This window comes from Neofelis nebulosa, chromosome 9, assembly GCF_028018385.1.
Source record: "Neofelis nebulosa isolate mNeoNeb1 chromosome 9, mNeoNeb1.pri, whole genome shotgun sequence".
In the NCBI taxonomy this organism is placed as follows: domain Eukaryota; kingdom Metazoa; phylum Chordata; class Mammalia; order Carnivora; family Felidae; genus Neofelis; species Neofelis nebulosa.
The window spans coordinates 37,371,804-37,385,526 of NC_080790.1; the positions used below are offsets into that span (position 1 = coordinate 37,371,804).

Here is a 13,723-nt window from a genome sequence, read left to right on the forward strand (position 1 = left end):
GGACCATTCCAGTGAAGAATCTGCAATTTCTACCTTCCCATATACTTTACTCACTTCACAGATACATCTAAGAAATTCAATATACTTACTTCAAGTGTTGTGTTCCCTTGCTTAAATCTATGAGCAGTTCCCAGTATCGTGGCCCTTTTACTTTAATCTGCCAAGATAAATGTGAACACAGTCAATCCAATGCTAAAAAGCGCCGGTTGAAAAATGAAACCCATGTTTCTCAGAGGAAATAAAAACAACGGGGCTAGAAAGAGACACTGAAAAGTTAACAAGCTCCATTTCCAGACACATATGTCTGTGAATCAAGTTCTGAGGCCATCTAACCTATCAGTAAAGACCTCCAAGTAAAGACTTTCTCTGTTCCTCCTGACAACTCCTCCTGGGGCTGCTTTCTGATTTCCTACAGAACACCGAGAAAGCAGAGGCTTTTACTTACCTATCTCTGATGCTATACTGTTCTAGTTGAACTGATCCCTTGTGTACATCTCCCTAAATCACATCCCACTTACCTGCTTTAAAAGGTGGAGTTCTGGAAGAAGGGTAGGGGCCATCAATTCTTCTTTGGTTTGTTCATACCATTGAGTACCCTTCACAAATGTAAAAGAACAGCCACAATTCACTATGTAGTTAGGGGAAGCTACGAAGAAGAAACAGCATTCTGTACTTCTTCCCCACACTTTCTACACAGATTGTCAAATGGCATAAAATGCTCTCTGACATCAAGTCTTAAAGGGCTAAGTCTACAATCCTTTGCTGGACCTGTATCACCTTACACCAACCACTTCGAGCCTCGCACTTCACATGCTAGCAGTGCACTTCTGAGGCCTCTGGGTTTTTGTACACGTTGTCTTCGCTACTGGAAACGTGCCCCTGCTCAGCTGGCAAATCTCAGCCCCAACACTGTGTCCACCGCGACAACCTCCCCGATCCTCAACAGCTAGATGGAGCATTTCCCCTCTACGCCCCCTGCATTCTACACATACTCCCAATTACCACTCTATTCTTACTGCACCCATGCCTGACCACCCAGTGGACAGAAGTCCCTTCAGGAATACAACAGTTTAATCTTTGTACCCCAGAGTCTAGCATAGTTTTGATACACAGAAAGTACTTAATAATATTCTGAATGAAGGAAGGGTAGACACATGACTTATTTATATAATCTGTACATCTAAATCAAAGATCTCTCATCAAATACATGATCTTGGGCTTTAAAGCACCCTGCAAACAAATCTAAGAATAGTTCTAATTTAACTCTTCTTTAGAACACGGGCATTTTCAAACATGGATATTTTCAAACTATAGGCTCCACGGACAAAAGAGCAGCTGATGACCTCTAAAATATTGCTCTCATAGACTATAAACGAGCCCAAATGGCCTGGCAGGATGTACACAAATTTTAGAAGCTTCAATTTTTATAAGAGGTTAATTCACCACTGCCATCTTTTAAAGGACAACACTTTTGAAATATTTGAGCTGCAAACAGGTATGAGTGGTAACAAAATTACAAATAAATGGAAGGAGGAAAGAATTACCTTATAGGTAACTTCTAAAAGGGCATAGCAGGGCATGTTTGTATCCACGTCCACAGGCACCAGGAGCCTCGGTTCTGCAGCCAGCACATATAGGTGCCGCAGAGCCTGGAGATGATACCTATCCACAGAAAACACAGGGAGGAGGTAACAAACAGGGGACAACAGTGTGAGCTCTACAACCTGCTGCTGCTGACACCCTGAACCACAACAGAAGCGGGGGTTGCTATCTTCCCATGACAGCAATCCTAACGGAGGACGACAAGATTCAGTTAAAAAGCAATGGACAGATTCTCTTTAAAAAATTACAGGGACGCCTCAGTGGCTCAGTTGGTTAGGCCACTGACTTCGGCTCAGGTCATGATCTCACAGTTCGTGAGTTCGAGCCCCGCGTCAGGCTCTGTGCTGACAGCTTGGAGCCTGGAGCCTGCTTCAGATTCTGTGTCTCCCTCTCTCTCTCTACCCCTCCCCTGCTCACACTCTGTGTCTCTCTCTCAATAATAAATAAACATTAAAAAATAATAAAATAAATAAAATAAAATAAAATACAGACACACGATCCTCGACCCAAGAATTCCTTACATGCATTTCACAGTTAAGAGGTTTTAAAGGAGGTAAAAATTATCTTAACGTGAAAATAATTCATCCCTTATAAAATTTCTCAAATAATCCTTTTCTGCCCCACACACGCATTTTTTACCTTCCTAGGGACTTATTTCTAGTTATTTGGTTTTTGGCTTCAGGGTTGATAGTAGAGGGAGAAGGAAAGCTCTTCTACATACACACACTTCTCTACACAAATGCATACACACACCTGGAATCTAGGATACCAAAAACTAATGGGTAAGATTACAGTAATATTTTTCTTTCTGTGTGCTTTTCTGAGTTTTCCAAAAAAATTTTTAAACTTTAAAATTTGTATTTCAGCATTTCGACACAAAAAATTTTTTAAGATGGCATTTTAAGATGTCATAAAAGGATAAAATGAGACTTAAAATTTTTCTTTTTAAACTTTAGTTACAGCAATAGCCTCCCTCTTCTCACCCAAACCTACCCTTTCCTATAAATTGATTAGAACTGAAAGCAACTCAAAGCCAGAAAAAAAATGATATTTATCAGTTACATAAAAGTTCCTGGTGCTAACTTGCTTTGTTCAAAATAGCTACACCAAATGATTCTCTGACCAGCAATATAGGAGTGTGGCTCTTTGTTGTACCCTAACCAATAATTGGCTTTAACAGTTCAAAAAGTCTTTCCTAAGTTGACCAGACACCACTTGTCAGAGTTGTATTATTTTAACAAGAATATTCTTGTGCTCCACCTATCATCAGAGTTTGGACATCAGATTAGGCAGCTTTTACAAAACAGCTTACTTTCATTTATCACTTTAAACTACATTATGCTGGGGCGCCTGGGTGGCGCAGTCGGTTAAGCGTCCGACTTCAGCCAGGTCACGATCTCGCGGTCCGTGAGTTCGAGCCCCGCATCAGGCTCTGGGCTGATGGCTCGGGGCCTGGAGCCTGTTTCCGATTCTGTGTCTCCCTCTCTCTCTGCCCCTCCCCTGTTCATGCTCTGTCTCTCTCTGTCCCAAAAATAAATAAAAAACGTTGAAAAAAAAATTAAAAAAAAAAAACATAAACTACATTATGCTATAGTTTGACAGCTTAGTTACTACAATTAATGCTCCATCTCTTGAGGCTTTTCTTAGCAGATGAGCTGAATGCACTGGTCACTGCAGATGTCTCTGGAATATAAGGAGCTATTTTCTTCCCTTCCTCTGGATCCAGTGGAAACCAGCGATGCCTGAAACTTCTTGGGAAAACTGAAGAGCTGCTGATGGTTCTTTGTGCTCTAAAATGCAGAACTTCTGTATTATCAGACCTTTTCTACATGTGTGAGGTCTTATGGCTCAATGCCACTTCTAATTTGTCTCTGATTCTTTGCTGCATTTTGCTTTTCATGTCCCTTCCATTTCATTTATACAAAACTTCTCAGCATGCAGGATGCCTAGACAGACCAGTCAGTTAAGTGTCTGACCCCTGATTTCAGCTCAGGCCATGATCTCACATTTCATGAGAATGAGCCCTGAGTCAGGCTCTGCACTGACAGCACAGAGCTTGCTTGGGATTCTCTCTCTCTCTCTCTCTCTCTCTCTCTCTCTCTCTCTCTCTCTCTCAATCTCTCTCTCTCTCTGCCCTTCCCCTGTTCCCACTCTTTCTCTCTCTCTCTAAAAACAAATAAACTTTAAAAAAAAAAAGTTCTTGGCATTCATGTAAAAGATGGAAAAAAGGAATTCACATAGACAGTGGATAGTGCCACTAAATCAGACCAATTTCTCTCTTGGAATTAAACAATTATAGTACAAAATGTATCATCTGCAGCTTCTGTTGGCTACTATCTTTTGCTTAATGAATTTTTCCCTAAAGTTAACTTTGTTTGGCCCACATCTGGGGTTTACAGCAGTTCTAACGACTGAAGAATGGTGGAAGACTGATGGATCAGTCCAACAGCTATCCGAAGTTATCTTTAGGTCTAATATTTAGAGAAACTTTTTAAAAGATTTAGCCAGGAAGGTAACTAAGTTCAAGAAGAGAATAAACTAGTTTGGAAATGAGTCCATGGAACCAAAGCACAAATCATCCCTTGGAGAACTTAGGAAAGATCACAATGAGGACAGAATCACTAGACTCACCGGTTGTCAGTGCTGTGAGCTGGGAAGTGTGGGTAAAGGGCACAGAGGAGAGCAGCAATGGAAGAGTTTGATGTACTCAAAGAGTACCTGCAAAACAAAGGCCGGAGTGAAAGAGGTTATTAATTATACTGTGCAAACTCCCAAGGCCTTCTTGAGAATCAGTTCAGTGGAGTACCATGGCAAGGCATACTGACAACATGCCTCGATGAATACAAGTGTGTCAATGCTGTGAATGTCTCACTTTTCAGTTAGTCTTTAAGCCATTTCTTTTTTTTTTTTTAATTTTTTTTTTTTTTTTTAACGTTTATTTTACTTTTGAGACAGAAACAGAGCATGAATGGGGGAGGGTCAGAGAGAGAGGGAGACACAGAATTGGAAGCAGGCTCCAGGCTCTGAGCATCAGCCCAGAGCCCGACGCGGGGCTCGAACCCACAGACCGTGAGATCGTGACCTGGGCCGAAGTTGGACGCTCAACCGACTGAGCCACCCAGGCGTCCCTCTTTAAGCCATTTCAAGACCATCTACTATTGAAAGCAAAAGCAACAACTCACAAATATTAAATCCAAAACCTGGATTAATAAGCATGGTTTTTGAACCTAAAATATCACCATACTGAGGACCATTAATGCAATCCAAGAGATTACAGACACTGAAAAAGACACGAATGAAGGACACCACTTCTCTGGTTCTACATACACCTACTTACGGAATAATAAACTTGACTTCTAAGAATACAGGGTTTTTAACTGGGTATTCTCAAACTATTTTTTCTGTTTCTGTAAAGTCTGAGCATCTCCTTAGAATGAAAAATGAAAAAGGCAAAAGTTATCAGAAGAAGTTACAATGAATGTATAAACAACAATTCCTCTACAAACAGCTTTTTTTCTTATCAATACTATAAACTTACTTTTATCAGGGCCACATAGTCTTCATAAAATCTTCTGAAATTTTCCTTATATTATTTTACTCTTGCTCAAACTCCGCATGGCAATCCGGCAGATCAGTCTAAAGTTCTAGAGTTTTTCTTACAAATATTTTGAAATAAAGATGGTTCACTGGGCATCATATAAAACCACTGCTGGGGCACCTGCATGGCTCGGTTGGCTGAGCATCAGACTTCAGCTCAGGTCATGATCTCGCAGTCCAAGAGTTCAAGCCCCACGTGAGGCTCCGTGCTAACAGCTCAGAGCCTGAAGCCCACTTCAGATTTGTGTCTCCCTCTCTCTCTGCTCCTCCCCCAATCATGCTATGTCTCTCTCTCTCAAAAATAAGCTTTAAAAAATAAAAACACTGTTGCAGATAATATACATATATATTTTATTATGTGGCTCAGTCGGTTAAGCATCCAACTTCAGCTCAGATCATGATCTCACAGTTTGCGAGTTTGAGTCCCGCACTGGGCTCTGCACTGTCGGCACAGAGTCTGTTTAGAGCTTACTTAAGATGCTCTGTCTCCCTCTCTCTCTGCCCCTCCCCTGGTAGTACACGCACGTGTGTGTGCGCGTGCGTGCTACCTCTTGCGCTCTCTCTCTCTCAAAAATAAACGTTAAAAAAAAAAAAAAGAACAAGAGAGATGCAGGGGTTTACTTTGGAAGAAAAAGAAGTTTACAAAAATCATAAAATAAAAAGAATTTTCATAGTAATATGGGGGAAGGAGGAAACAAGGAGCTGTTGTTTAAAGGGGACAGAGCTTCAGTTCTGCAAGGTGAAAAAGTTCTGGAGATCGGCTATACAACAATGTGAATACGCTGACTACTACTAAACTGCCCATTCAGAAATGGTTAAGAAGATAAATTTTATGTTATGTGTATTTTACCACAAATAAAATTTTTTAAATAAATATATAACCCAATATGAAAATGGGTAGAGGAGACTTGGACATCACAAAAGATTTCCAGTTAGCCATTGAAGATATAAAGGGGGCTAAATATCATTATTCAGAGAAACGGAAATTAAAACCACAACTACTACCAGATGGCTAAAATTAAAAAGACTAACATTACCCAAGTGTTGGAAAGGATGGGGAGCTGGAACATCACACAACACTGATGGGTATATAAAATGGTACAACCACTTTGGAGCACTGATGGCATTACCTACCAAAGTTAAGCACACACATACACGCGTAGATCTACTCATAGATCTATATACAACAAAATCAAAGACATGTAAAACAATATTCATAAGAGCCCCAAGCCAGAAACAACACCTCCATCAAGAGCAGAGTAGATCAATAACCGTGGAATAATCATACGATGGAATTCAACAGCACAGAAACAGGAATAAACCATCACTACATACAACATGGATTAATCTCACAATGTGGAGCTAAAGAAATACAGTTGATCCTTGAACGATGTGAGGATTAGGGGTACCAACCCCCCCACATAGTCAAAAATCCGTGAATAACTTATAACTTCCCCAAAGCTTAACTAACTGCCTACTGTTGACTAGAAACCTTACGGATAACATAAACAGGTGATTAACACATTTTATATGTTACGTGTACTGTATGCTGTAATCTTATAATAAAATAAGCTACAGAAAAGAAAACATTAGGAAAACCATAAGAGAAAATACATCTATAGTACTGTACTGTATTTATCCAATAAATTTTGAATTTAAAAATTTTGCATTTCAAAAACAGGCAAAGCCAGTCTAAGGTGTTATAAGACTAAATAGTGATTATCTTTGGATAGAAGTAAAGTAATAATTAACATAAAAGGGGGACACCTGGGTGGCTCAGTCGGTTAAGCGTTCGACTTCGGCTCAGGTCATGATCTCGCTGTCTAGCCCCGCATCGGGCTCCGTGCTGACAGCTCAGAGCCTGGAGCCTGTTTCAGATTCTGTGTCTCCCTCTCTCTCTGACCCTCCCCCATTCATGCTCTGTCTCTCTCTGTCTCAAAAATAAAAAATAAGTGTTAAAAAAAAAAAATAAACAGAAAAGGGATAGCAGGATAGAAACAGGTATTCTGAGTTCTATCTTGATCTACATGGTAGTCTACAGGGAGAAGTCTTATAAAAAGATGAGGAGGTCAGGAATGACAGATGCTGGAAAGAGAGCAAGGAAGGTAGAAACTAAGAAAAAGAAACTCTCATAGGACTTGGTGACTGAAGTGTTCCTGAACTTTCAGTTCAGTAGAAGGGTAAAGTCATTAAACAGTGGGGAACGGGAGGTGGCGCACTGAAGAACTGAGTACCAACTCCTCTGAGAATGCAGAGTGACCATGGTCACTACTAAGTAGGGCATAAATTGATGGTTAAACTACAGAAGGGCCCTTTTAAAGTGTAATTATACCCCAGGATAAGCTAACAGCTACTCAGGATCAAAACTTTCATGGATCTTCAAATCCAAAATAAGTCACTCCAATAGATCTTGCTCAAGAGATCTTTTCATTACGGGGCGCCTGGGTGGCTCAGTCAGTTAAGCGTCCAACTCTTGGTTTCAGCTCAGGTCATGATCTCACGGTTTCATGAGTTCGAGCCCCACATCGGGCTCCAAGCTGACAGTGCGGAGCCTGCTTAGGATTCTCTGTCTCCCTCTCTCTGCCCCTCCCCCGCTTGTGCTAGATCTCTCTCAAAATAAACAAACTTTAAAAAAAAGTTAAAAAAAAAAAAGAGAGATCTTCTCACTGAGGAAAAAATACACATTCATTTACCTTCCTCCTCCCAGAAAGAGAAGTCCAAGGGCCATGTGATGGGCTAAGTGGAAGCCATAGTTCATTTCACCACCTGTTTTCATGTGCAAGAAGCGACAGAGCTGCAAAACCTTTAGGTTCCCCGAGCCAGCCATCACCATGGCGAGAGACAGAAGCACCACACTCAGGCAGGTCTCCAGGTTGTACGGCCCTGTCTGGAAATGCAAAAAGACAGCATACTACAATTGTGTGGTACAGTTCTTTATTATCAAACTAAATTGGCCATCGTTAGACTACAGATATTTATTAGTTTAAAAAATCTGCAAAAAAACAAATGTTTTCTCTACAAAATTCAAGTTCGGTGTAGAAAATTCAAAAAATAAAGTATCAAAAAGGAAATAATAATCCCTTGGAATACTAATACCCAACGACAACAGCCGTAAATATTTTGGCCTTTTCCCCAAATCTTTTTCTATACCCATGGTTTTTTTCTTTCTTTCAAATGAAACTGAGGTATTACTATACATGATATTTTTATCTCTTTAAATCTATGACATATGAGCAATCTTCACTCATAAAAAATTCTTAGAGAACATGAGTTTGATAGCTCCACGGTACAACAACGTACAGATACACTACAGTGAAATTTACCTAATTACTTTTAGACTTTTTGACTTTCAAGTTTTCTCATATTATACATAAGGTTGCATAAATCCGTGTGGTGTTTATCAGAATAAAATCTTACTCTCTCCTGTCACTAGAGGGGCAGCGCCTCAAAACTGAATTTTTACTAAGTGCTGATTTTTTTAAAAACCAGTTAACAATATTCAGTCCCGAGACAGGATGGCGTGAGGTACAATAATCCACGAAGGATACGGTTTTTGCTCTCACAAGAATTCAATACCATGTACATCCTTCAAGGATCATACTTGCCCTTAATTAATATCCCAAAACACAAATATAAAGACGGGCCAAAACTTCAAATCCTCCATTCTAAACTCAAACAAATTGCAGAGATACTTGACAACACACAGGTAACTGAATTATCAGTGAACTTTCTTCAAGTTCAATTTAATTCCCAAGAAGAATAATCATTTATGATAAAAAAAGACTTACTACAGAAGCATTAGGTGCAGACAAATATGTCATAAAATCTTTTGCAAATTTATGCTGGAAAACAAAAGAAAAAATCTAAAGTTAAAAGAAGTGTATCAACGCGTTGTTAAAAAAGAAAACAGAACAAAGTAAACTAAATTATTTCTTACCAAACAGTTAAACGCTGATAAGTTTTCTGAGCCCGCAAATCGAAAACCCAGAGACAAGCAGGCTCCTGCAATTATGTAGACATGTGCCTGCCTGAAAACAGATTACAAGAAATTTAATACTACCTTTATTTTGCTTTAAAATTCATTATAAGTATTATCTTGGGGTAAAAACAATAAATATTCCTGCTCTCTAAACTAGTTTTTATACTCCTGGGAATGCTCAATTGTGCCTCTACTCAATCAGCATGATTGATAAAGTGTGCCTCTTGCCTACGTGCTTCACACACAGCAAAGAAGATCATTTTTGAGAACTGCCAATTTTTTTTAATGGAAAGGATAAAAGGAATACGTACAAGTTAAATCTCCGATATTGTTTTTTGAGGGCAAGAGCTCTATACTTGAGAGAGCTAAACAAATAACTAAGAAAAAATCAGCTCTGAACATCTGATAAGTGATGGTTAGAAACACGGGGGATTCAGAATTACTCAAATCAAGGAGAGCACTTCTCCTACACAGTGTATTTCTATTTATTTATGAGAGATGCTAGGGCAGCTCATTTGATTTACACATTTCATGACTTACGATAAAGTTTCCAAATTCAAATCCTCTGAGCAAGGCAATTCAATTTCACTGAGAGAGATGCTATTTTCTCTTATAATCTGTCAAAATAAAAAGCAAGAATACCTGGACATTAATATTCAAGTTACAAATATTAAATGATTTGAAAAATAACATACTGGCACCTAGGTGGCTTAGTCAGTTAAGCGTCCAACTTCGGCTTAGGTCATGATCTCACAATTTGTGAGTTCAAGCCCCACATCAGGCTCTGTGGTGACAGCTCAGAGCCTGAAGCCTGCTTCAGATTGTATGTCTCCCTCTATCTCTGCCCCTCCCCTGCTGACACTGTGTGTCTCTCTCTCAAAAATGAACATTAAAAAAATTTTTTTAATCTTCTGCTTATCAAAAGTAACTAAGAAAATGAATAGACTGCCACAGACTGGGAGGAATATTTGGAAAACATAAATCTGGGAAAAAAAGAAAGAAAGAAAGGTTTGCAGAAAAAAATTCTAGCTGCTCAAAAAGACCAGCATCACAAATTTTAAACGGGCAAAAGACATGAAAAGACACTTCACAAAAAAAAGATACATGAAGGAGCAATAAACAAATGAAAAGGTCCTATTCTTATTAGCCAGGAGGGAAATGCAAAATGAGACAACAATAAGATATCATCACATACTTATCAACACACCTAAAATTAAGAAAACTAATACCACCAAATACTGACAAGATACACAGCACCTAGATTTTTATAAATTGTTGGACAAAGCGTAAAATGGTATACTCTCTAGAAAAAAGATTTATCAGTTATCAAACTAAATATATAATCTACTCCATATCTCAATAATTCCAAAAGAAATTAAACCATAAACCCACAAAAATATCTGTGTACGAATATTTACAGTAGTTTGATTCATAATAGCTAAAACCAGAACCCAACCCAGGTATCCAACAAAAGAGAACAGAAAAAGAAACAAAGGACTACTCACAGAATGCAACACTTACTAACTATAGAAAGGATGAGCTACTGATATACTTAACATCTCAAAATCAGGCTGAGTGAAAGAAGTCTTATATGAAAGGATATATACTGTATGTGATTCCATTAACACAAAGTTCTACATCAGGCAACCTAATTTATTTTGGGAAAATGTCAGAAAATTAGCTGCCTTGGGGGTAGGAGGTGAGTATAGATTGAAGGGGCAGGGAATGAGGGCACTTCTGGTCATTTTGACAGAGGTTTGTTTCCATGAGCTTATGCATGGTCAAACCTAGAATATTTGAGATCTGTGGATTTCATCATATAAAATTTTATCTTAAAAGGAAGAAAATGTAAACAAATACTGAATTCTAGTTAATGACACATAAGCTGCAATATGTAAAGAAAAGTATACTACTGTCTGCAACTAACTTTGAAATTCACCAAAAAATGATGGATTGGATAAACGATAAATGGGATAGGTGATTAAACAAGTTTATAAAGTAAAATACTAACTGTAATATCCATAGTGATATGGATGTTGTACAAAGTTTTCAACCCATATTTTGAAATTTTTCTTATTAAAATACTGCAAGAAATACTATAATGTTCTCAAAGATAAACAGATTTACTTTATAAGTAAAAAAAAAAACCAGAGCACCTGCATGGCTCAGTCAGTTAAGCATCCAACTTTGACCCACGGTTCATGAGTTAAGAGCCCCCCGTCGGGCTCTGTGCTGACAGCTCAGAGCCTCAAGCCTACTTCGGATTCTGGGTCTCCCTCTCTCTCTACCCCTCCCTCGCTCATGCTCTGTCTCTCACAAAAAAATAAACAGTAAAAAATTTTGAATTAAAAAAAAAAAAGGAACAGAGACTATCAGACATGGACAGTTGATTAAAGGGCAATATTTAGTTTACAATATTTGGCTTACAATTTTTTTTCTAACTTAATGTTTATTTTTGAGAGAGAGAGAGAGAACATGAGTGGGGGAGCGACAAAGAGAGACACACAGAATCGGAAGCAGGCTCCAGGCTCTGAGCTGTCAGCCCAGGGTCTGACGTGGGGCTCAAACTCAAACTGTGAGATCATGACCTGAGCCGAAATAGGACCTTCAACCGACTAAGCCACACAGGCACCCCTGATTTGGAATTCAAAAAAGAGTCTGCTTATTTCTAACTATTTGGCTTATTAAATAAATATGCTATAAAGTAATTAAAACAAGTTATTATATAGAAGATCTAAACCTGCCACAAAGTAAAATAGCATCTTAAATCAATGTGTGCTTAATTAGGCTAAAAACGTCAAAAATACTTTTTGAGGGTTCTTTGGTGTATTTCATTTTTAATACCATAATTTCTTGGAATCTGGGGCCACAGCTGCAGTCTAGGATCAGCACACAATCTTAAACTGAAAAGTTCCTATGTTTTCAAAAGATACTATAAATAATCATCAATATTGCTTTTATTCTAAAAAGTATTTTATAGGGTTTTGGAAAATCCCACAAGAAATCGCAATTTATGCTATTAACAATCTAACAATATTTATTATACATACTTACTTGAGGAACATTGCTATCAACCCACTTGGAATTTGGTAAAATATCATCCCACAGAATCAGGCATCGAGCAAGTGTCTTAAAAATGTAAAGATAAAACTAATCAGAGTAGGCAAAGTTCATACATTAAATAACAATGTTAATATTAAATAATGTAAAAAACAGTTCCCAACTGATGGCAATTTTGAAAAAGACAGTACATAATATCAACCTGAGGCTAATCTCGTTAAAATAAATTGAAGATTTAGATTTTAACACAGAAAAAACTAAAATTGAGTTATTATGAAAGTTTAGAGGACTTTTTTTAAAAAGCAAGTTTTAACTTGCTTCATTAAAGAAAAATCAGAATCTTTGCACTGTCTATAGAACTTAAAGGCTTTCATATGCTAAAAACATACATGTTTAAACACTAAAGAATCAAGGGAAAAATGTAGGCAATTATGTCAAACAGTTACAGTCATTAGTTATACTCTTAATAGTAATGCTGCATCTTAATAATTAAAGAATATAAAATAAAGCAGTAATGAAGCCCCAGACACTTACTGCTTGTTGAATAATGTAATAAGTTGAAATGTCAACTCCTAGTATTACATATCAACATGGCTGTGTTTCCTGGCATTCCTACAAGTTACATTTGGGAAATTTCAAAAGAATACTACCAATTACATACAGGATGGATTAACAGTAAAAGGTCTCCCTTGTAGAAACATCTATAGTCACAAGCTAAACTCGAGAACCCCAAAGACTCCTCATGTTAGCAGAAATAACAAAGTACAAAGTACCATACCCTAAGCAAGAGAAATTCTGGTTTCACAAAGTCCAGCAAATACATGGTGTCAGGAGCTCGAAGCCAATCTGCAATAGATCTGGTGGTGGTAGAGATCAGTAAGCATTACTGCTCAAGTAGAGGGCAAAATAATGGGAATCCCAAGACGGATTTCAAACCCTTCTCCCCACTCCATCCCCACCCTGTTTTCCACAGTACTTGATACTTTCTAACACAGTATTTGTTAGGTATGACTGTCTGTCCCACTATGACATAAGCTTTATGAGCACATATTTTTAGTTTTGTTTTGTTTGTATCTTCAGTACCAAGAAAGCAGTGACATACCTTATTCATCCAAACAGATGAGTAAGTATCTGTTTTTAGCCACTTTGTTAATTCTGCATACATTCACTTTTTCTAACAGGAGAAATTTATAGCATTGAAAATTCTCTTGAATCTTAGAATATTTTTTAACTTTATTAAAAGACTTAAAATTTAAACTATGGTTGGGGCGCCTGGGTGGCGCAGTCGGTTAAGCGTCCGACTTCAGCCAGGTCACGATCTCGCGGTCCGTGAGTTCGAGCCCCGCGTCAGGCTCTGGGCTGATGGCTCGGAGCCTGGAGCCTGTTTCCGATTCTGTGTCTCCCTCTCTCTCTGCCCCTCCCCCGTTCATGCTCTGTCTCTCTCTGTCCCAAAAATAAATAAAAAACGTTGAAAAAAAAAAAATT

General features: G+C 38.3%; 1 protein-coding gene across 4 annotated transcripts in view; it reads right to left on the reverse strand.

The window, feature by feature from the left end:
- The window catches only part of ANAPC1 (anaphase promoting complex subunit 1), a 94,993-nt gene that overhangs the window by 19,938 nt on the left and 61,332 nt on the right, over positions 1–13,723 (reverse strand). For 3 of the 4 annotated variants that reach the window (XM_058683277.1, XM_058683279.1, XM_058683278.1), the window contains exons 33-42: positions 13,017–13,095; positions 12,233–12,307; positions 9,719–9,795; positions 9,137–9,227; positions 8,988–9,041; positions 7,893–8,110; positions 4,234–4,320; positions 1,545–1,662; positions 519–596; positions 90–157 (exon numbers count right to left, since the gene is read on the reverse strand). In XM_058683277.1, the coding sequence (XP_058539260.1) occupies positions 90–157; positions 519–596; positions 1,545–1,662; positions 4,234–4,320; positions 7,893–8,110; positions 8,988–9,041; positions 9,137–9,227; positions 9,719–9,795; positions 12,233–12,307; positions 13,017–13,095 (945 nt within the window). The remainder of the gene's footprint in view (positions 1–89; positions 158–518; positions 597–1,544; positions 1,663–4,233; positions 4,321–7,892; positions 8,111–8,987; positions 9,042–9,136; positions 9,228–9,718; positions 9,796–12,232; positions 12,308–13,016; positions 13,096–13,723) is intronic. The other variant, XM_058683280.1, reaches the window with a different exon arrangement.